This window comes from Kogia breviceps, chromosome 3, assembly GCF_026419965.1.
Source record: "Kogia breviceps isolate mKogBre1 chromosome 3, mKogBre1 haplotype 1, whole genome shotgun sequence".
Taxonomy (NCBI): domain Eukaryota; kingdom Metazoa; phylum Chordata; class Mammalia; order Artiodactyla; family Physeteridae; genus Kogia; species Kogia breviceps.
The window spans coordinates 135,655,878-135,680,043 of record NC_081312.1 but is presented as its reverse complement, the minus strand read 5'-3'; the positions used below and the strand labels follow the sequence as shown (position 1 = coordinate 135,680,043).

The following is a 24,166-nucleotide window of genomic DNA, read 5'->3' as shown; positions in this document are numbered from 1 at the left end:
TCAAACCCAGGTGTCACAATTCTAAAACCAGTGCTCCCCTCAATACATAAGGCAAATGCTAACAGCCATAAAAGGGGAAATCGACAGTAACACAATCATAGTAGGGGACTTTAACACCCCACTTTCACCAATGGACAGATCATCCAAAATGAAAATAAATAAGGAAACACAAGCTTTAAATGATACATTAAACAAGATGGACTTAAATGATATTTATAGGACATTCCATCCCCAAAAAACAGAATACACTTTCTTCTCAAGTGCTCATGGAACATTCTCCGGGATAGATCATATCTTGGATCACAAATCAAGCCTTAGTAAATTTAAGAAAATTGAAATCATATCAAGTATCTTTTCCAACCACAACGCTTTGAGACTGGACATCAATTACAGGAAAAAAAAACTGTAAAAAATACAAACACATGGAGGCTAAACAATATACTACTTAATAACCAAGAGATCACTGAAGAAATCAGAGGAAATAAAAAAAATACCTAGAAACAAATGACAATGAAAACATGACGACCCAAAACCTATGGGATGCAGCAAAAGCAGTTCTAAGAGGGAAGTTTATAGCAATACAATCCTACCTCAAGAAACAAGAAACATCTCAAATAAACAACCTAACCTTACACCTAAAGCAATTAGAAAAAGAAGAACAAAACCCCTCAAAGTTATCAGAAGGAAAGAAATCATAAAGATCAGATCAGAATTAAATGAAAAAGAAATGAAGAATAGTAAAGATCAATAAAACTAAAAGCTGGTTCTTTGAGAAGATAAACAAAATTGATAAACCATTAGCCAGACTCATCAAGAAAAAAAGGGAGAAGACTCAAATCAACAGAATTAGAAATGAAAAAGGAGAAGTAACAACTGACACTGCAGAAATACACAGAATCATGACAGATTACTACAAGCAACACTATGCCAATAAAACGGACAACCTGGAAGAAATGGACAAATTCTTAGAAAAGCACAACCTTCTGAGACTGAACCAGGAAGAAATAGAAAATATAAACAGACCAATCACAAGCACTGAAATTGAGACTGTGATTAAAAATCTTCTAACAAACAAAAGTCCAGGACCAGATGGCTTCACAGGCGAACTCTATCAAACATTCAGAGAAGAGCTAACACCTATCCTTCTCAAACTCTTCCAAAATATAGCAGAGGGAGGAACACTCCCAAACTCTTTCTACGAGGCCACCAAAACCCTGATACCAAAACCAGACAAAGATTCACAAAGAAAGAAAATCACAGGCCAATATCACTGAGGAACAAAGATGAAAAACTCCTCAACAGAATACTAGCAAACAGAATCCAACAGCACATTAAAAGGATCATACACCATGATCAAGTGGGGTTTATTCCAGGAATGCAAGGATTCTTCAATATATGCAAATCAATGTGATAAACCATATTAACAAATTGAAGGATAAAAACCATATGATCATCTCAATAGATGCAGAAAAAGCTTTCGACAAAATTCAACACACATTTATGATAAAAACCCTCCAGAAAGTAGGCGTACAGGGAACTTACCTCAATATAATAAAGGCGATATATGACAAACCACAGCCAGCATTGTTCTCAATGGTGAAAAACTGAAACCATTTCCTCTAAGATCAGGAACAAGACAAGGATGCCCACTCTCACCACTTTTATTCAACAGTTTTGGAAGTTTTAGCCACAGGAATCAGAGAAGAAAAAGAAATAAAAGGAATCCAAATCGGAAAAAAAGAAGTAAAGCTGTCACTGTTTGCAGATGACATGATACTATACATAGAGAATCCTAAAGATGCTACCAGAAAACTACTAGAGCTAATCAATGAATTTGGTAAAGTTGCAGGATACAAAATTAATGCCCAGAAATCTCTTGCATTCCTATACACTAATGATGAAAAATCTGAAAAAGAAATTAAGGAAACACTCCCATTTACCACTGCAACAAAAAGAATAAAATACCTAGGAATAAACCTACCTAAGGAGACAAAAGACCTGTATGCAGAGAACTATAAGACACTGATGAAAGACATTAAAGATGATACAAACAGATGGAGAGAGATACCATGTTCTTGGACTGGAAGAATCAACATTGTAAAAATGACTATACTACCCAAAGCAACCTACAGATTCAATGCAATCCCTATCAAACTACCAATGGCATTTTTCACAGAACTAGAACAAAAAATTTCACAATGTGTATGGAAACACAAAAGACCCCAAATAGCCAAAGCAATCTTGAGAAAGAAAAATGGAGCTCGAGGAATCAGGCTCCCTGACTTCAGACTATTCTACAAAGCTCCAGTAATCAAGATGGTGTGGTACTGGCACAAAAACAGAAATATAGATCAATGGAACAGGATAGAAAGCCCAGAGGTAAACCCACGCACATATGGTCACCTTATTTTTCATAAAGGAGGCAAGAATATACAATGGAGAAAAGACAGCCTGTTCAATAAGTGGTGCTGGGAAAACTGGACAGTTACATGTAAAAGAATGAAATTAGAACACTCCCTAACACCATACACAAAAGTAAACTCAAAATGGATTAAAGACCTAAATGTAAGGCCAGACACTACCAAACTCTTAGAGAAAAACATAGGCAGAACACTCTATGACACAAATCACAGCAAGGACCCACCTCCTAGAGAAATGGAAATAAAAACAAAAATCAACAAATGGGACCTAATGAAACTTAAAGGCTTTTGCACAGCAAAGGAAACCATAAGCAAGACGAAGAGACAACCCTCAGAATGGGAGAAAATATTTGCAAATGAAGCAACTGACAAAGGATTAATCTCCAAAATTTATAAGCAGCTCATGCAGCTCAATATCAAAAAAACAAACAACCCAATCCAATCATGGGCAGAAGACCTAAACAGACATTTCTCCAAAGAAGATACACAAATTGCCAACAAACACATGAAAGAACGCTCAACATCACTAATCATTAGAGTAATGCAAATCAAAACTACTATGAGGTATCACCTCACACCAGTCAGAATGGCCATCATCAAAAAAGCTACAAACAATAAATGCTGGAGAGGGTGTGGAGAAAAGGGAACCCTCTTGCACTGTCGGTGGGAATGTAAATTGATACAGCCACTATGGAGAACAGTCTGGAGGATCCTTAAAAAACTAAAAATAGAACTACCATATGACTTAGCAATCCCACTACTGGGCATATACCCTGAGAAAACCATAATTCAAAAAGAGTCATGTATCACAATGTTCATTGCAGCTCTATGTACAATAGCCAGGACATGGAAGCAACCTAAGTGTCCACTGACAGATGAATGGATAAAGAAGATGTGGCATGTATATACAATGGAATATTACTCAGCCATGAAGAGAAATGAAATTGAGTTATTTGTAGTGAGATGGATGGACATAGAGTCTGTCATACAGAGTGAAGTAAGTCAGAAAGAGAAAATCAAATACCGTATGCTGACACATATATATAGAATCTAAAAAAAAAAAAAAGGTTCTGAAGAACCTAGAGGCAGGACAGGAATAAAGATGCAGACGTAGAGAATGGACTTGAGGACACGGGGAGGGGGAAGGGTAAACTGGGACGAAGTGAGAGAGTGGCATGGACATATATACACTATCAAATGTAAAATAGATAGCTAGTGGGAAGCAGCTGCATAGAACAGGGAGATCAGCTCAGTGCTTTGTGACCACCTAGAGGGGTGGGGTAGGGAGGGAGACACAAGAGGGAGGAGATGTGGGGATATATGTATATGTATAGCTAATTCACTTTGTTATACAACAGAAACTAACACACCATTGTAAAGCAATTATACTCCAATAAAGAGGTAAATAAATAAATAAATAAATAAATAAATAAATAAATAAAACCAGTGCTCCTTTTACTTCACCCTTGTCTTCAGTGGCTCATTGGCAGGGGCCCTTTCATCAGGCTATGGTCATGGGCTCCAAACCAGAGGTGACCAGATGCTGCTGGGCTGTTCTTCAGCGCTTCTGAAAGGGGGTGATGGTCATAAGGGGGACTGGGTAACCAGTTGTCAAAGTCCCTTGCCCTGGTGACAAGGCATGGGGCACAGCCACCTCTGTGGTCAGCCTGTGCTTATGATGTTCCTCACTAATGAATTCACCCACCAAGCAGGGGCCCTTGTGATGAGCCAGGGACTCAGTTGGCCAAGAGCCACCAGGGAGTGGCATGTCCTTGGTTATTGGGTGCTCTGGGGTCAGACAGCTGGGATCCTGTCCTGCTTTTCATGGCCCCTTACCCTGTTTCAACATCAGTTTCTGCATCTGTAAAATGGGAATGATAATGGCACCAACTTAAAGATCACAAGTACAAGTGTCCTTCACCATCCAAGTCTAGTTGAGTTCAGAGAGAAAGTTGTCAGACTGAGTGTTTAATTCAAAACTTTATATCACTCCTTTCTGCTTCTGAATCTGCATAGGAGGGTTTGGATAGCAGGGTCCCATACCTGCCAATGATAAGGGGTTTGCCATGAGGGTTACATGAGGAGACCAGCATTTACTAAATGCTTTGTTGTGGTACGTGTAATAACTTATTTACATGTAATACCCTAGTCAACTCACACAACTCCCCAAAAGAGTCACCATTTTACAAAAGAGAAAAGCAAGGCACGGAGAGGTCATATAACTTAGCCAAGGTCCCACAGTTGGGACAATGGAGAAGCCAGGACGTGAGCTAGTCTGCTTCCAGAACCTGTGCTCTTAGCCTCAACAGGGTAAACATTTAGCCCAGTCTTGCTGTTGCTACTATAATTATTGTCATTTTCATATTCTCCTAGGTGATGAAAAGTTTTGATGATCCTATCTTTAAGGCATTTATTACTTTGGGGCAAAAACATAGGGGCAAAAAATTCTAATGTTCTAACACAGGAATCAGCAAAGATTTTCTGTAAAAGATCAGACCATAAATATTTTTTTGCCTTGTGGGCAAGACAATCCTTGCCACACTGCTCAACTCTGCTGTTGTAATGAGAAAACAGTCACAGATACCCAGAAACAAATGGCCGTGGCTGTGTTCCAATAAAACTTTATTTATAAGAGCAGGCAATGGAACAGACTTGGCTCACGGGCTGTGGCTTCCTGTTTTAGGGAATTGTTTTAATTAGCAAGAGTACCTAGTCCCCTCTATCTCTTTTCTCAAGCCCAGGGGAGATGACCCCAGTGGTGTTGGGGAGGACAATCAGGGAAAGACCAAAGTACAAGTCATTCATCTGGGCTCTGGGGCAGGGGACCACACATCAGAGGGTCAACCCCAAGGCTGTCCCCACAGGTGGGCAGGGCTTGGAAAGCCCAGCTTTGGCAAGAGAACTTGGAGACTTTGGGTTTAGAAACAAGCATGGGAGCTGTGGGAACTGTGTCCGGCTTGGCTGTCCCTTCAATCAGAGCTTGCAGTGAGCAGTTGGAGAGCTGGGCTCCAGAAACTTCCAAGGCACACCTGCCCTGGGTGTTACCTGCTACACTGCAACTCATCCGTGAGCAAACCTCAGCTGCCCACACCTGCCCTGGCTGGGCAGTGGGCATCTGATGTGACAACGTGATCCACTTGGGCGGGAAAAGAACAACACGAAGTGTTAGGGGATTACCACTGAGCGAGCAAAAATGGTGTCAATGTTGTTTCAGAGGCTTATAACCTTGTATCTAACAAGAGGCTGGCTCTGGAGGTCAGGTGTCTTTGTAGAACACCATTTATGAAGTTGCTGCAGAGCTAACTAGATCATTCTGGGCTAAGATGAACATCATCTTACACAGGCACGCTCTTTCAAATCAATCTGCCTCTCTCCCCCAGCAGCTGGGAGGCCTTGACAACTCCGCCTCTGGGTTCCCTCATCCTATAGAGTGAGAATAATTTGCAAGGCCGTCAGGAGGATTAAATGAGACCCATGCCTGTGAGCGCCTAGCCCAGAACCCGCCACATAGTAGGAGCTTAACAATGTTCCATCCCCTTCTCTGGATTTTTATGTAGTCAAGCAGCTGTAGAAACCAAGGGCTTTGGGAAGATTTTAAAAAGAAAAACATAACACTGAGAGAAAATCATGCATTAGCTTGATCCTCCCCCCTCCCCCCTCCAAGAACTAGGAAAAGACGGCTGTCACTCAGTTCAGCTGTGGCATCTCTTTGGTATAAAGTAGCCATGGGATGTCACCTTGCTTGTTCTATTCTGTGCCAAATGCTGCACGGGCATAGAGAAGGGGAGATAAAAACTCCACCCAACGTCCACCTTATGGAATTGCCCCTCCCTCATCACTGTCCCCTCCTGCCCTGTACACAGGCATAAGGAAGTACCTACAACACTGTCACACACTGATTCACCTGCCTGTCTACTAGACCCTATATTCCTTAAGGACAAGGGCTGCCTCTTTCGGCCTTGTCTCCCCAGGGCTTAGCCTAGGGCCTCTGCTCTGGGAGTTCCCACGGTGAGATACAGTGCTGGCCTTTGAAGCCATCAGCCAATCAACTTCCAAACTGTATGGCAAGTCACTGCGTTTCTTGGTTGTCCTCTGGACTCTGTGGCTGTGACTGATGTTGGGAGACATTTAGAGCTCAGAGCAAACGCAGAGAGGTCTGTCCTGCTAATCTTTATTTGCTGAGCAAATGTTATCGACTCATGAAAGAGAGTTGCTCTTTTCAACAGCAGACCTGCCTGTGTGGGTTATGCTCTCCCCAGAGAAGCCTCGAAGCTGCATCGGATACCTGTCTTCTCCCGTGATCTGGACCATCCAGGGCTCCTGCTTGCCAGTCATGGCTGTGACCCAGAGATGGGAGACATGCGATGCAGAAATGAGGGGAAACCTCAGTGATTTCCTTTGGCGGCAGCAATAGCAGGGAAAAAACAATCCATGCCACTCCTCCTGCTGCCAATTATTTAAAGAAAGCTGGCTCCAACTCTGAGTTCCTCCCTACCCGTAATTCTTTTGCTGATGAGGCAGTATGTGTCATCTGCATTCCTTACGCTCCAAGAATCAACTCCGCTCACTTGGGTAATGAGTAGGACACATGTGCCCACCCAGAACCAGCACGCAAGGGAATCAACAAGCACAATCAGGGCCCAGCACCATTTGCAGAGCCTGAGTCCTGCCAGATGACTCCCTGCACCCACTCTGGCCTCCGGGTGCCCTCCTTTGCTCATCCCAGCTGGAAGGGACCTGCGCCTTCTCTGAGCTTTCAGCCTAATGTCGTGGTCCCAAGCACCCAGCCCTGGAGTTCCTGGACTGGTTGTACCATCACAACTACTAGACTGAAGGCACCTGTGTGGGCGGGAACTTGCAATCCATTTATAAATCCTCAACAGAGCCTGGCTTAGCAATTGTCCTCCACGCATAAAGGAAATTCTGCTCTTTTCTGAGTCAAAAAGAGGCCATGAGTCAAGGTTTACCCACACAAGAACCCTCCAGTCTTTGAGTTTTCTTATTCAGGACTTGGCTCAAACGTCCCCTCATCAGGGAGGCCTCCCAGCCCACCCCGCGTCCCTCACTCTAACTCACTGCTGTTTTATTTTCCTCATACCAACATCTGGAATTACTGTATTTATTTCTGTGCTTGTTCATCATCTCCCTTTCTAGAAGTTAAGCTCTATGAAGGCACATACTGTCTCATTTACCACTGTCTCTCCAGCACCGAGAACAGGCACACAGTAGCAGGCATCCAACACAAATGTGTTATTATCAGTGAACTGTACTAAGTGAGTGAATGAATGAGGGGTGAATGTGATCAGTGCCCGTTAAGTCCGCTTTCCCTGAGCCAGCTCCCTGCTGGCTCTTGGGAGAATTGTTGGACGGTGTTCACCTCTGAGCTACTCCCTTGGCAGCCTTTCCAAGCCAGCAGGGCTTAGACAACTTGTCCTTAGACCCCGGGGCAAGCTGCAGAGCCAGGGCCTGGGAAGGTCTCCCTCTTGCCCCAGCAGTAGGACTAGCACCTAATCTTCTTGACCTGCCGTCGCCCCACCAACTCCAGCTCCTCTGTCTCTCCCCTGTCCTATCAGCCCTTTGATTTAAGATGGCGACTTTTCCAAGGGAACAGCAGAACTTTAATAAGAAATCGGCCAGGCCTGATGGATGACACAAAGTTGGCACCAGCCTCAAGGTTGGAGGGAGTTATCTTAAACTATTCAGATTTACTAGGAGGGGAGCAAGTCAGAGGAAGATTTAGGGGCTCGCCTCCTGGCAAGACCTGTGGACATGTCTCCAAGCCATCAAAGACAGACACTTCCTGGGCAGTCCACCAGAGATGGATAGTGAGGCCTCTGGCATGAGAAACTTATTGAGAGCTGGTCAAATAAATTTGAAGTCTGGGATCTCAGCAGAGCTTTATCCCCCTCTTCCCTGCTAGGGCCCTCGTTGGAGGATGGGCAATGCAGTGGGCTGGCCCTGAGCAGCAGCAGCGCCTTTCTGTAGCAGGCAAGTTGTCTCCAGTTTCCTGCAGCCTCCAGGACCCTGGCCCTCCTCAGCCCCCGTGATGAATTAGACCCACCTCTCCACTCCATGTGTCTACTTCCTGCTGGGCGCTGCCATCAGGGGTGCATTTCACCATTTGAGCTGCAGCACACCTGTTCAGAGGCCTGAGCTGCTCTGTCACCTCTTCTTTCTCATGCAGACCCAGAGCTTTCTGGAACTCAAGGTTCCTTTCCTTTCCTGAGTGTCTCGCCAGTCAATCCCTGTCTATCCTTCAAGGCCTATCTCAGTCTTCACCTCCTCCAGGGAGACCTCCCTGATTCCCCAGGAAGACACAGGCTTTAACCTTTGGGCTCCATTTTGTGGCATGTGTGTTAACCTGGTCTTTATGGACAAGATGGGAGGGCAGCCTATGCCCTTGCCGACCCCCAAATTTTCCCTTGTAATATCCACCCCACCTTCCTGCCTATTCCACACCTCACACCTGGCAATGTCAGACCCACAAGGAGGTGTTTCATAAACATTTAGTAAACCAAATTGAATGAAATGAGCAAGTAAGTTTAACATGAAGTAACACATTTTTTTCTTCATATGAACTTGGGGGCTGGACAGGTGGAGAAGCCTTTTGTTTTGCATGTGGAATATTTCAAGCATATTTTAAAATGTAGAGAAAATTAAAACAGTATATTCATCAGACAAATCTTAATTTCCCCCATTTTGGCTGCAGATATTTTTATTTCAGAATAAAACACTACACAGCTGAGACGCCTCATGCATTACTCCCTATCCCTTTCACCTCCCTCCCTGCGTAGCCTGACTTTGGTATTTATCACAGCCATGTCTGTTTTAATGCTTTTACTACATCTGAATGTACCCATAAATAACATATTCATTATTTTGCATGTTTTAAAACTTCATATAAATTATATCATACAGTATGTATGTAGCCCTCTGCAACGTGCCTTTTTCACTCAATATTATATATTTGAGATTCATCTGACTGGACATGTATAGCACTAGTTAGTTCCTTTTAACTGCTATGGAGATCCCATTGTATAAATATATTAGAGTTTATTCATTTCCCTCTTGAGGGACCGCTAGGTTACTTGCAGCTTTTCACCATTACAAACAATGATGCTCAGATGCACTTGTTGGAGAGGTTCTCTGGAGTACAGTTTTTCAAATCGTAGGTTGTAACCCAGAAGAAAGTCATGAAATCAATACAAAGGGTCACAACTACCATTTTAACAAGTTAAATAGAAGAGATTTAAAAATAACAGTGTGTGCGTGTGTATGTGCTGGGACACAATAGGTTGCGGCAGAAAAAAAATGCTTGAGAAACGTGGTATGATGGGGTTGGCTTTAGCTTTACTTAAAATTACCAGGGCTTCCCTGGTGGCGCAGTGGTTGAGAATCTGCCTGCGGATGCAGGGGACACGGGTTCGTGCCCCGGTCTGGGAAGATCCCACATGCTGTGGAGCGGCTGGGTCCGTGAGCCATGGCCACTGAGCCTGCGCGTCCGGAGCCTGTGCTCCGCAATGGGAGACGCCACAACAGTGAGAGGCCCATGTACCGCAAAATAAATAAATAAATAAAATTACCAAATTGTTCCCTGAAATGGTACTGCCAATTCCCACACTCACCAGCAGCATATGTGTCCACTTTTTCGTGTATCCCTACTAACACTTGGTATTATCAAAAATTGATTTTCCCCAATTTGTTGGGTGTGACAGGCAGCATCTTTTAGTTTTAATTTGCATTTCCTTGATTACCAGCGAGGTGAACATCTTTTCATATATTTATTGCCCATCAAAATATCCTTCTTCTGTGAAGTGCACATTTATATTATTGCCAGTGTTTGAATGGTTGTTCTTACTGATTTATAGGATTAAAAAAAATATTCTGGATACTAATCCTTTATGGATTACAAGTGCTGTGAATGTCTTCTCCCAGGCTATACCTTGCCTTTTCACTTTGTTTTGCCAGCTCTGATATCCTGATTCACAAAGAGGCAAAAGGGAACCTATATCAGAGAGGGCAACTCTAGGGCAGGGTGAAAGCTTGGGTCTTTCTGCATCTCCAGAGCCCTGAAAAAAGCAGGCCCCTAATAAATAATTGATGACCATAATATGACTGACTAGATAATTCTATCAGATTCATCTAGCACAGTGCTGGGCTTACAACAAGGGCTCTGTGGAGACTTAGTGAATTGAGTCATGGTTTTGCTATACCATAAAAAAAAGTCTCAATGTCCAGGCAGAGAAATCAGAAAGAGGGCATCTTCACCACAAAAAGAGCATTGGCTTTATGGAAGGATTTCCTGTGGATGCCTATAAAGTATGAGTTGATTTAACTCAGAATTCAACTTATGCCCAGTGTTCCAGGAAGCAAACTTGGGTCTCCAACATGTGACCCCAAGCATCTTGACTCCTGTCACCCCTGTGAGCTCACAATGGCACAGTGATTCTTCATATTTTACAGATGGAACCATAAAAAGTAAATGTCTTATCCAGGCCAGTGAATGCAGGGGCCAGGGCAGAGCTGGATCCCACATCCCCTGACCTCCACCCGAAACAGGAATGACAGCTTGCATCACTCAAAGGTTCACTTGCCTGGACTGGGAGCTCCTTGGGGCAGAGGCAGGGTCTTACTCATCTCCACATGCCAGGATCTAGAACTGTGTCTGGCACATGGAAGGGGCTCAAGAATTATCTGCTGAATGAATGGGTAGATGGATAGATGGATGAATGAATGGATGCATGTGTAGATGGGCAGATGGCTGGAGGAAATGGATGAAGGGATGAATCGATGGATAGACAGATGGAATGATGGACAGACAGATGGACAAATTGATACATGGTTGGAGAGAGGCATGAATAGATGGATGGAAAGATGGATATTCCTCAATTGAAAGAAGCCCTAGGGGAGAGTTTGGTCTTAATAGAACCCCTCAAGTAGGCAGCCGAACCTAAAAATCCTATCTTGGTGCTAAGAGCTGTTCACAAGGAAAAACGAGTGGCATTAATTGCAAGAAACAATTGCTTCTAATTGGGCTGAATTATTCTGGCCATATAGTAGACATATTTTTATAACTTTATTAATTATTCAATTTGAGGCCTATTACCCAGGCTGCCAGAACGGGCTTTCCTTATTAGAGGGTGACAGATTCCCCGGTTCTGCCACAGCCTTTGCTGCTGCAGCACTTTTGGGCAGTTGCCGCCTGCCTTGGGGCCCACTGGTGTCTGAGGTCTGGAGGATGGGAGAGCAAGGCTGCCCCTGAGAAGCAGGCTGGGAGTCAGAGGTCCTAGGAGCCGGTAAGGCTGTTCTAGGTGCTTCTCCTGGACATCCCACTGGCTATCACATCGGCCTCCCCTGCTCTGGCCAGGAAGGCAGAAGGGTATCAATATATCCAACCTGACCACTGTGGGTCAGCCCCTGCCCAGATCCATTCACTAACTCAGTCACGGCGGTCTCTCCCCTGCCCCATCCCCACATCCAATCTGCTTCCATGCAATGCCTAGATAGCCTGCTTCAGTTGCCTCAAGTCAGGGACAGGGCTTAGGAGAGCACGGCTCAGCTGGCCTGGAGGGACTAGCCAGGATTGGAGGGGCAGGTCAGAGCCTCCAGCATGCCCTCTGTTCCCTTACCAGATCTGGTCACAGTTTAGTTAAGAAAGAGTTTAAAAGTTGCTCCACCACTCCACAATGCAGACTCAATTGATGCAAAATGAGCCTTCAGGGGCTCCCCATGGCCCATGGCCCATGGGCTCGTGTCCAAGCTCATCGCGCTGCAGGTAAGGACACCACACCACCTGGCCTGGCCTCTGGGTGCAGCCTGGCTCCCACTCTCTGCACTAGGCACCCTCTGCTTTAGCCACACAGACCTGCTCACTGTTCAGTACCCTTGCTTCTGGGGGTCTGTGCCTGGAATGCCCTCTCTTTCCATACTGGACTATTGAAACTTCAAATCTCATCCTTCTTTGAGCTCTAGTTCCCCAGCCTTCTTGGCCTTTTTCCCACTTTTCCAGCTAGCTGTGATCTCTGCTTCCTCTGAAGGACCAATCCAACTCCTGGTCTCCCATCACAATCCTTGGGGGCATGTGTCTGGGCAGCACAGACAGGTGAGGAGATTTGGAAGATCAAGGGACGTGGCTTTGAATTCTCCCAAACATCCAACCCAGAGCCCCACTCTTCCTTGTTCCAAGTACCTCCACTAGAGCATCATCGAAAAGAACGAAAACATGACAAAATGGAAGAGCAAATCCACTGGATCCCAGTCAGCACGGTGCTGAGTGCCCACCGGTAACTGCAGTGTGCAGGGCCCCGGGGTCACGGTGACAAGGAAGACCTGGACCCTGCCACAGAGAGGTCTCAGGGGCTGGGAGGATAGCAAACGTGCAATCAAACAATAAACGTCTAGGGTGGCGCAGACCACACTGGCCATACATATGCAGTCAAGTACATATACTTCCTGTGGGAATCAGGAAGTGCCATAGCAGAGGCGGCATCTGAACTGGGCTTTGAAGGCAGAAGAGCAATGGGTCAGTGGATAAAGGAAAGCTGAGAGAGGGAAAGGGGGGAGGGGGGTGGGGGAGATAAGGCTGAAAGCTTGTCAGGCATCAGACCCAGAGGGGCCCTGAAGGCCTGGCCAAGGAGTTGGGCACTTCCTGGCAGGCAGAGGGGAGCAAGGAAGTAACATGGCCCAGGTTTGCATTTTAGCTGCCTCCCCACCTCTGAAGTGTGGGAAGGACTGGAGAAGGAAGGCAGAGAGCCCTGGAAAGAAGTGTTAACCAGAGTCGTGAGTGTGGTCTCCGAGACTGACTGCCTGGGTTTGAATCCCGGCTCTGCCACTTACTCGCTGTGTGCCTCTGGGCCAGGTACTTAACCTCCCTGAGCCTCAGTTTCCTCATCTGAAAGATGGAAATAGTAATAATAATTAATAATGAATAGGACGGTGTGTGTAGTAAGTGCTGGATAGAAGTTAGGAGAGAATCTAAGCAGGAGCATAGCCCAGACCTCTCTCCCATTCAGCCTCAAAAGCCACCTCCTCCACAGCTCCGAATTCTGGTAGAAATATGCCCGAGCGAAGAGATCACACACTCAGGAGCAGCTAGCTGGGTGACCTCAGAGAATGGCTAACTCTCTCTGGACCTCGGCTTCCTCCATCACAAAACAGGGGTCATAATCCCCACTTCACGGGGTGGAGGGAGGATGAAATGAGGTAATCATGTCCACCCCCAGCGTGGTGCCCGGCACACAGCAGTTCTGGGCTGACTGGGAGGAACTCGAAGTCCTTGGGGGCAGGGGTCTCAGGGAGGGGGACCTGCCATCAGCCGGCCCTCTGGCTCCAAAGAAGATGCACCCCCTCCCTCCCCCTCCCTGTCAGAGTTCCAGGCCGGTCCTCCAGGCTGGTGGGCGCTGGTGGGTGGCGCGGCTGAGGAGCAGTTTGTGATTCCTTTCCCCCTTCCCCCCAGGAACTGTTTCCCATGGAGACCCAGCCCACATGCCCCGTCTGGAAGCGCAGGCCGTGTGCGTACGCGTGCACCTGCGTGTGTGTCATGGGGAGTGTTGCACAGCGTCCTTTTCATGCCCAAGCGGGGTCCAGAGGGGCGGCAGCGCTGCCTGCCAGGACCTCACGATGGTGTCAGCTTGGCTGCTCCCCCTCTCTTCTGCTTTTGTTACATTCTAGGCAGGTTCTCCCACCCTCCTCCCTTTCCTAGTCCTTGAGACTCACTGCATGTCATTTATTTATTAATTTTGTTCTCAGGGAGCCAGATGGCCAGAGCTGGGTTGGGCAGAATGTACCTCCCTCCTCCCCCCTACGACAGCGCCCCCTGAACACGCAGCTCACACACGGACTCTAGGCTCTATCCAGCCTCTGGCTTTTTCAGGTACAATAAAGGCCGCGTGTGCCAGGGCTTTGCCTGAGCCCTGACCCTACTCAGACGGGACTGCTCCCATTATCTCCCCTGCTCTGACAGGGCAGATGGAGAAGGGGTGACACCCTGAGAGGCCGCCCCCTCTCAAGCAGTGGCCCCATGCCCCCTTCTGCCCCATGACCTGCCCCCCTTGGACCTGGGAAGGGGGCTCGCAGCAGGTCTCCCCTCCTTTCCTGGTGGGCGTCACAAGAGAATGCCCCGGTCCGAGGGTGGAAGGAGGGTGGTCTGGGGTCTCCACCGGCTGGCCCCTGCCCAGCCTCATCCTCACACTGGTCCAGGCCCCCGTGAGGGCAGGGCACCCCCGGCATCTGTTCCCTCTCATTTCCCATTTCTCCTGGGAGGCACTTTTGGAAGAAACAAACGCTGGAGGCGGGGGGGAAACAAACCACAGGCTTCCAGAGCATAGCCAAGGCTGGGACGTCTCAACAAGAGGGAGGCAGGGGTTGGGGGGAGGTGACAGTCGAGGACAGAGAGATAGAGAGGCCGGCAGATCTACCTTGTTGCTGCCCTTCCCCTGCAGCCCCCAGCCCCCAGGACATGGGACGGGGCTGGGTTTACGTCTCTTAACCCTCTTCAAGGTCTCTTTCAGCCTCTATCACAGGCTCCTCATAACTGAGTTGGCACTCACACTTCTCACCTTCCCCCCTACTCCGGCACGGCCTGTGGAAAGAGTCTGACCGACCCAGCTCTGATGCTCACCAGCTGTGGCACCTTGGGCCACCACTTAACCTCTCTGTGCCTCAGTTTCTTCCTCTAAAATGGGTATAGCACACATTTGGTTCCTTCCTCCCTCCCATGATGGCTTTCCTGAGCCAGCCAGGTCCCCCTCCCATCAAAGCCAGAGCTTTCTCTCTACCAACAACTTCTCCTCCCTCTTATCTGTACTGGTGGCTCTGGCTTCTGTTCGAAGGTCCCCCAAGGATGGGGGCCGTGCCCCCCTCAATCCTAATCCCCCCCTTCAGCCCTGCAACCCCAGCAGCGTGGGCCTCTGCGCAGTGCTCAATAAATGCGCCTTAAATGGAACTAACTCAAGGGACAGAGAACACAGAGCCAGTGGAACTGCTAGCCCTGGCTACTGAATACCTTTGTTCAAAATTAGAATTCTGGGGTGAAGAGCAGCTCCTCTTCCGCACAGACCTGGAAAAACCATTTGCTGCCGTGTCCACAGCCCCCTTGTGTCCCCGTCACGGTGATTGTGCCCCAGCGTGCGCGCTGACACAGAGCCCTCCATCCCGGGGAGGCGCACCAGATGCCGGCAGGAGGCAGCCCAGGTGGTTCCGCGAGGGCCGCGGGCTGGGCAGAGCAGCACGCGAGGAACAGCCAGTGAGATTGCTTTGTGGCGATTCATCTGAAGTTGCTTTAACCTTGACAGCCGCCTTGGTGTAGTGAGCCAACCACGAGCGAGCTGTGGCCTCCGGGTTGGCAGGATGCCCCTCTGCGCCTCCTCCCAGATGAGGCAGCCAAGGCTCCCCAGGCCTCCCCACCTGGGGGAGGCAAGGGTGTGAGTCACTGTCCCCACCCATGGCTGTCCCGCCCCACCCCTTTTTCAGGTCCTGGAAAGAAGAGAGAATCACAAGAGGGCTGTGCGTGGGAGGGAGTGGGATGGCGGGGAGAGCAGACTCCCTCCCCCAGAGGTCCACGTCAGGAAGGTCACGAGGGCCCTTGATCAGGTGAGATGATGCTGGATTTTAGCTTTCCAGAAACATGGCATCGTGGGATTTTAGACCTGGAATATCCATGCTGACCTTCCCGTTTTATAGATGAGAAACCTGAGGCTCAGAGAGAGGGAAGGACTTAGCTAGGGTCACCCAGGCAGAGGTGGGACCTGAAGCTGGCTTCATCCCTTCAGAGGCAGCATGGAGCTGTGGGAAGAACACAAGAGCTGGGTTCTCATCCCAGAGCTGATGCTTGTTAGCTGAGTGAATAGCAGGAGTTATTCTACTTCCCTGAGCTTCGATTTCTTCATTTGAGAAATGGAGGTAACACACATGGCAGGCTGCTGGCAGAGTAAATGGATCATCTATGTGAAGCATCTGTACACGGTAGGAGCAGGAATCTGTATTCACCTTCCTCCTCAGACCGTGTGGCCCCCTCTTGTTCTTCTCTGACCCTCTCTCGTCAGTTCTCCTTACTCAGGCTCAGTCTCCGTGCTCTTGCTGGGAAGGAGCCCCAAAATCTTGGCAATGGCCCTTCCCAGCAGACCAGTGTGGCCAAGTCCACTGACTCCCCACCCGGCCTTGCCCATCTCCTTTTGGACCCCTTCATCTGCCCCAGGACAGAGGCAGGAGCCCTGGCCCGCACCCTATACCTTTGCTTTGCCCCTACGTCCTTTGCCTCCAGACTGTCACGTCTCCAGGTTTGTCTGTGAGAAGTGTGCCCAGGGGCCCCTGAGAATGGGACCCTCCCCCTAATGTACTTTTCAAGCCACGCAGACGGCAGGGTCGACCCCTCTGGAAGTCACTGACCTCAGTGCCCTGGCCTGACCTGGAGTCATGAGTCTGGCCTTTGAACCTGGGCAGAGAAGGATTCAGGAGGGTCCGAATCTTTAGATCACCAGCACTGAGGCTGTTGAATAACTTGACCCATTTGTTTTGGTGTAATGAGACCCATCTGCCTCTAAGACAACTCCAGCCTTTAACTCCCAGAGCAGCTGGCGAGAGACAAAAGGCATGAGAGTCAGGACACCCAGGATCAAGTTATAGCTCTGCCACTACCTCCCTGGGTAACCTCAGGCAAGTAGTTTCCCTTCTCTGGGCCTCAGTTTGCCCATCTATAAATGGAAGAAGTCGATCAGACAATTTCTGAGGTCCCTCCCAGCTCCTGCTTCAAGGGTTTCAAGTTAAATCATGAGCTCTCCAGGACCAGAAATTAGGTCCTGGGATCCAGACTATACTGCCTAGCACTCCATTCCAGGACTATGTGGACATATGCTTTCATATATGTGAAGAGAGCCGCAGGAAAACAGGATGCCCAAGCCCCAGCAATATGGGGGTCATGTGACTCCCAGCCTGGTAGGACAGCACTGAGCATTGTGGAAAGACGCAGAGACCCCGAGACCCCCAAGACGAGGTACTGTGGGCTGGATCAGAGCTCTTATGCCATTCCAGAGCCTAGGAGCACAGAGGTGGACTCTGGGGGTATTGCAGACAGCCCAGCACTCTGGAAGGAAGAGTCCCCAAGAATGCGGTAGGAAAAGGGCTTGAAACGCTGATCCCTCTATAAACCATCTTGTAAACAGTCATCAGCCCTGAGAGATCTAAATCAGGTTACGGTCTTTCTGCCTTTCCCACTGCTTCTCAATATTTGCACCTAAAATAACCTTGTCTCCAGGGATGCCTAGCAGCATAGCCCCAAAAGGTCCACCAAAGGCTCATGTGATCACATTTTTTGTTTCATTTTAAAATAAATGCCAATTCTGCATTCAATTCTGTAACAAGTCTGTATTTGTTTGTTTCTTTCTATAAATTTATTGATTTTATTTATTTATTTTTGGCTGTGTTGGGTCTTCGTTGCTGCATGCGGGCTTTCTCTAGTTGCGGCGAGTGGGGTCTACACTTTGTTGCGGTGCGCAGGCTTCTCTTTGAGGTGGCTTTTCTTGTTGTGGAGTACGGGCTCTAGGTGCGCAGGCTCCAGTAGTTGTAGCACATGGGCTCAGTAGTTGTGGCTCGCGGGCTCTAGAGCGCAAGCTCAGTAGTTGTGGTGCACGGGTTTAGTTGCTCCGTGGCATGTGGGATCTTCCCGGACCAGGGCTCGAACCCGTGTCCCCTGCATTGGCAGGCTGATTCTTAACCACTGAGCCACCAGGGAAGCCCTCTGTATTTGTTTTAATCTAAGGAGCAAAGTTTAAGTCACTTCTCAGGTAACTAATGTGCCATTACATGGTGCAAAATTTTAACTCTATAGCTTTAAGAATCATTAGCAAAAGTCTTTCCAACAAATGGTGCTGGGAAAACTCGATATCCACATGCAAAAAAACTGAAGTTGGACTCTTACCTTATACCATATGCAAAAATTAACTCAAAATGGATCAAAAACCTAATTCCATGAGCTAAAACTATAAGACTTTTAGACCAAAACATAGGGGGAAAGCTTCATGACACTGGATTTGGCAATAATTTCTTGGATATGACACCAAAGGCACAGGCAACAAAAAATAGATAAACTGGACTTCATCAAAATTTAAAAGTTTTGGGCTTCCCTGGTGGTGCAGTGGTTGAGAATCTGCCTGCTAATGCAGGGGACACGGGTTTGAGCCCTGGTCTGGGAAGATCCCACATGCTGTGGAGCAACTAAGCCCGTGCGCCACAACTACTGAGCCTGCGCATCTGGAGCCTGTGTTCTGCAACAAGAGAGGCCGCGATAGTGAGAGGCCCATGCATCGCGATGAAGAGTGGCCCCCGCTTGCCACAACTAGAGAAAGCCCTCACACAGAAACGAAGACCCAACACAGCCAAAAATAAATAAATTAATTAATTTTTAAAAAAATTTAAAAGTTTTGTGCATCAAAGGACACTTAACAGAGTGAAAAGGCAACCCACGGTATGGGAGAAAATGTTTTCAAATCACTTATCTGATAAGGGATTAACATCCAGAAAATATAAAGAACACCTACAATTCAGCACCAACAACAAGACAGCCCAGTTGAAAAAAAAAAAATGGACAGATGACTCGAATGGACATTTCTCCAAAGGAGATACACAAATGTCCACTAAAGCACATGAAAGGAGACTCAACATCACTAATGATTAGGGAAAAGCAAACCAAAACCACAATAAGATGCCACTTCACACCCATTAGGATGACAATTATAAAAAATAAAAATAGAAATTAACAAGCGTTGACAAGGATGAAGAGAAATTAGAACGCTGTGCCTTACTGATGGGAATGTAAAATGATGTAGACTCTGTGGAAAACGGTATGGTGATTCCTCAAAAAATTAAACATAGAATTACCACATGCTCCAGAAATCCACTTCTAGATATACATGCAAAGAAGTGAAAGCAGGAATTTGAAGAGGTATTTGTACACCCATGTTCATAGCAGCATTATTCACAGTAGTCAAGGTAGAAGCAACCCAAGTTTCCGTTGATGGGTAAATGGGTAAACAAAATATAGTATAATATGTACATACAATGGAATATTATTCAGCTTCAGAAAGCAAGGAAGTTCTGACACATGCCACAATATGGATGAAACCTGAAGACATCATGCTAAGAGAAATAAGCCAGTAACAAAAGGACAGATGTTGTATGATCCCTCTTATATGTGGTACCTAGAGTATTCAAATTTTTAGAGACAGAAACTACAATGGTGGTTGTGGGAGTGGGGAACGGGGAGTTAGTGTTTAATGGGTATAGAGTTTCAGCTGCGGAAGATGAAAAAGCACTGGTCGTGGATGATAATGATGGTCACCGCACAGCAATGTGAATGTCCTTACTGCCACAGAACTGTACGCTTTAAATTTTCTGTTATGTATATTTTCACACACACACACACACACACACACCCCCCACACACAAATCTCTAGCAAACATATATCGTGGTTTGAAAAGGACTGACCTAGACGGTCCCTGGCTAGTTTAGGAGTATAAGCATATTTCTGAGCTGGTAAATGTTTTATTTTAATCTGCAAGGATAGCTGAAAGCCAAGTCAGCCAGGGGTCCCACACACCATTCAAAATAAGAACACAGGGCTTCCCTGGTGGCGCAGTGGTTGAGAGTCCGCCTGCCGATGCAGGAGACGCGGGTTCGTGCCCCGGTCCGGGAGGATCCCACGTACCGCGGAGCGGCTGGGCCCGTGAGCCATGGCTGCTGAGCCTGCGCGTCCGGAGCCTGTGCTCCGCAACGGGAGAGGCCACAACAGTGAGAGGCCCGCCTACCACCAAAAAAAAAAAAAAAAAAAAAAAAAAAAATAAGAACACATTTGACTGGGCAGAAGCTACTCTTGGTGGTGGCCCCACTTGGATCCTGCTGCATTCATTACTCAGGCCTGCTCCACAGTCCTGTCTCGTGCTGAGCATCAGGCCTGGAGGGCTGGGGTGTGGGTAGGGGGGACAGTTTCAACAAATAGTAAGAGGCTGTGGAGCGGACTTTTACTCTCCCGCACTCTGTTTGTGTGGATAAAACCAGTTCAGTGGAATCTAAGAATGTGGGAGACTATGGAGAAATGGGAGGGATTCTCTCCATGTCTACCCCAGCCCTTCGGGGAGGCCTCAGACCAAAACCAAAATGCCATTCTCTAGGCCAGAACCCAAACTGCAAATCACCATGGGAGGGAGGCAGAGGACCAGAGAAGCGGGACCCAAGAAATACAGTAATTAAATAATACAATGGAGGCTGAAATTTCCAAGCTGATTCTTGGATATCATTTATAAAAGTTAATAGGGCATATTTAATTTAGGAATTGGCTCATGTCCTTCTCCTTACAGCTGAACCCTCATAAATGAAATCCACTGGACCACTGCCCAGTGTGGAAATAAAAGTTATGAATAATGTTTCTATCTCAATCATTGTCAGTGCTTTACTATTCCTAATTACTTTAAAAAGCTAGATATTCAGTATAGCAAAACGTTTTTTTTCTTTTCATCTCCACTTGTGAGATTAGTGCAGTTTAATAAGAGTCACTCTGTCGTCTTTGTTCAGTGTAAATTGACATTTCATCCTTTTACTCTTCATTATTATATAAGATGGAGGTTTATGACCAAGCATGCAGCCACTCCATTTCCCCATATTGGTCCATCTAATATCTTGGCATTATCCACGATAGCTGACATGTCTACCCACCAGGCAAATCAGCATCACCTCACTTCCTTTATGGAGCAGAAAGAAATTCGTCCAGGCCTTCAAGAAATTAGGCTACAGGGTTATAAGTCTATAAAAGAATGAAGAGTTCCCCACCCCATCCTACTACTGGATTTGTCCCCTTCATGTCTATCAAAGTCATAAATTCCTTGGCAGCCACAAAGGGCAGGGCAGGGGCAGGCAGTAGGATGATGGATCTTTATAATCCTCCCTGTCACTTCCAGGAACTTATCCTAAGAAGAAACTGGGACACGTGGGCAAAGATACATGCACGAGAAGAATCACTGCAGCATTTTTACACAGGACCACAATCCCTTATTCACATGTCAACAACCCCCAAATCTCTAAAGAGTACAAAGAAATTATTTTTTAATTTTCCAAAATACATTTAGAGGCAAAATCTTCGTGGAACTGATTTGTGGTTAAATATCTTCTATATATCACTAGATGTGATCAGTTATATGTCACTTCAGAAATATTACTATGTTTCATCCCAAGGTGCTGACCAAACCCCACTGGAGGCATATGTCATATATGATATAGTCACCATATACCTTCCTGAACTCTGAAAAAATCTAAATTTTGAAACCAACAGGCCCCAAGGATCTTTGATAAAGGACAGTGGGCCTAATATAGTGAAAAATCAGAAACAGCCTAAAAGTCCATCAGCAAGAGACAGGTTAAACACTTTTAGTAATCCATAGAATGAAATTCTATAAGGCCATTAAAAATTTTAAGGGAGATTCATGTTTCTTGACAAGGAAACGAGTGTATGACATACAGTTGAATTAAAAAAAATAAGTTACAGAATAGCACATACATTTGATCTAAATAATAAAAGTTGTGTCCAGATCTAACTCTAAGAACAAATGTGCAGAGAAATAACAGGAAAGGCAAGCACCCAAATGCCAGAATTGGTTATCACTGGGTGTGTGGGTTTAACTTTTTGTCTACACTTCTGGTGCAGTTTGAACTTCCTTTTTAACATGAACAGGTACGATTTTAGAGTCAGAAGAAAACACCAACAAGAATGATGCTTTTAACTAAGCAAAAATCAAAGCTTCCCTGCAAGGATGTCACATGTCTAGACATGCAAATGACAGATCCCATTCAGAAATCTCCAGAGATACACATTGTGCTCATCAGGATACCCATCTCCATGGATACAGGCCCCACAGAGCACACACAGACAGACAGGGGTCCAATGGCACAATAGCAAACAGGGTCACATTGCTTGGAGTAAACATAATCACAATTTGCGTCCCATGGCTGATTCATCTGTCTCCATGACAATATCTCAGGGCCACATCTTTCAATCAGATCCTTCCTTCCCCTGTGAGCAACTAGGTTTTCTCATCAAAGAGTTATTTCAACCTCAGGCTGTATTAACAGAGGTTGAGCATCCAGAAGGAAGGAGAGCATAATAATTATGTGTTCAGGCTTAGGACCTAGGTTTTCACTTGATCAACAGTCCCAGTTTCATCATTTACTAGCTATGGGCCTTTTGGAAGTTCTTTAACCCCTCTGTGCTTCAACTTTCTCATCTGTAAAATGGGGCTAATTCCCACATCATAGGGTTGTTGTGAAGAGTAAATGAGAAGATGAATAGAGTGCTAGCGCACAGGAAAATTCAATAGAGAGTACTTAGCTCTATTGTAATTTTTCCATACAAGCCTGCACCTGTGGTCAGATCGAGGAATGGTCGTTTAAAAGGGACAAAGGCCATAGCCAATGGAGAGAAACTAGATGGGGAAGGCAGTTCAGACCATGTCATGTGAGAAACAAAGGAGCTTGGAGAATAAAAATTGAGTGGGGTGGGAAGTGATCATTGTCTTCTAATACCTGAAGGCCTGACCCATGGAAGGGGACTCTGGTTTCTTCTGTGCGGTCTCAATGGCTATTATCAACTGCTCTAAGATGACCTTCTTCCCACACACAGTCTGTGGTCTTGTTCACTGAGCTCCTTGGGAGAAAGTTCAGACATGGCAAGGAGGGCCATAGAGATCCATCACCCAGCCCTGGTCTTAAGCTAGAGACAGATGATTTTGAGAATGACAATCGATGAACTCCCTTCATTCAATGCTGCCGTCTCTTAAAGGAGGGTTGGAACTTATCTTTTAGGACTTTCTGAGGGTTTAGTAGTACATGCCCTTGAGTAGATGCAGAGCTGGTGATTCTTGAACCCATGAGGGTGGATTTATTGAAGAAACATTGTGGGTTGCTCAGCACCAAGTCTGATGACTGAATTGGGAGTGGAAATTGGGCAGCCCGTTTTTTTTTTTTGGTTTTTTTTTTTGGTTTTTTTTCGTTACGCGGGCCTCTCACTGTTGTGGCCTCTCCCTTTGCGGAGCACAGGCTCCGGACGCGCAGGCTCAGTGGCCATGGCTCACGGGCCCAGCCGCTCCACGGCATGTGGGATCTTCCCGGACCAGGGCACGAACCCGTGTCCCCTGCATCGGCAGGCGGACTCGCAACCACTGCGCCACCAGGGAAGCCCGGGCAGCCCGGTTTTATACTGTAGAGTTACAAGGCTACGTGCTTGGTAAACACACTCCAGGGGCAAGATTTACTCTAAACTCCCTACTCCCATTGATCAAGGGCCGCCTCCCTTCCACTTCTTTCACTAGTCCGGAAGGAAACCCTGAGAGACAGACTCTGTCTGAAAAACCCTCCAGGCCCCCCAATCATCACAGTCCAGAAACAGTGAGCACCAAACACACTTGCACTGGTTGGTGGTTTATATGCACTCAGGACTCCTGGGACTCAGGCTGTATTTCAACCTCCAACAGACTGCGCTTGACATTATAATCTGGCAACAGCAAGCAGACCTGTCCCAGCAGGTTCACAGAATCCAAGTTAGATCGTACCCCATCAAAGATTAATTGTAGGCAAAGTTACACGAGACAAAGCACAGACAAGGTGGGGAAAAGCTCTCAAACATTTCGGCCAGCATGTTTCCTGGAGTTCACAGAAAGACTGCTTGAACACATTCCTTTAACTCACGTGTTCCTCAGGTGTACTTTTC

At 46.7% G+C, this 24,166-nt stretch overlaps 1 protein-coding gene across 11 annotated transcripts in view; it reads right to left on the bottom strand.

Moving 5' to 3' along the window:
* The window catches only part of MEGF11 (multiple EGF like domains 11), a 366,564-nt gene that overhangs the window by 159,077 nt on the left and 183,321 nt on the right, over positions 1-24,166 (bottom strand). Inside the window, exon 1 of one of the 11 annotated variants that reach the window (XM_067029618.1) lies at positions 15,478-15,527. The exons of the other annotated variants lie outside the window; for them this stretch is intronic. Coding sequence (XP_066885719.1) covers positions 15,478-15,490 — 13 coding nt within the window. The 5' untranslated portion in view covers positions 15,491-15,527. Of the gene's footprint in view, positions 1-15,477; positions 15,528-24,166 lie in introns of those variants that run through there. 11 annotated transcript variants of the gene reach the window in all.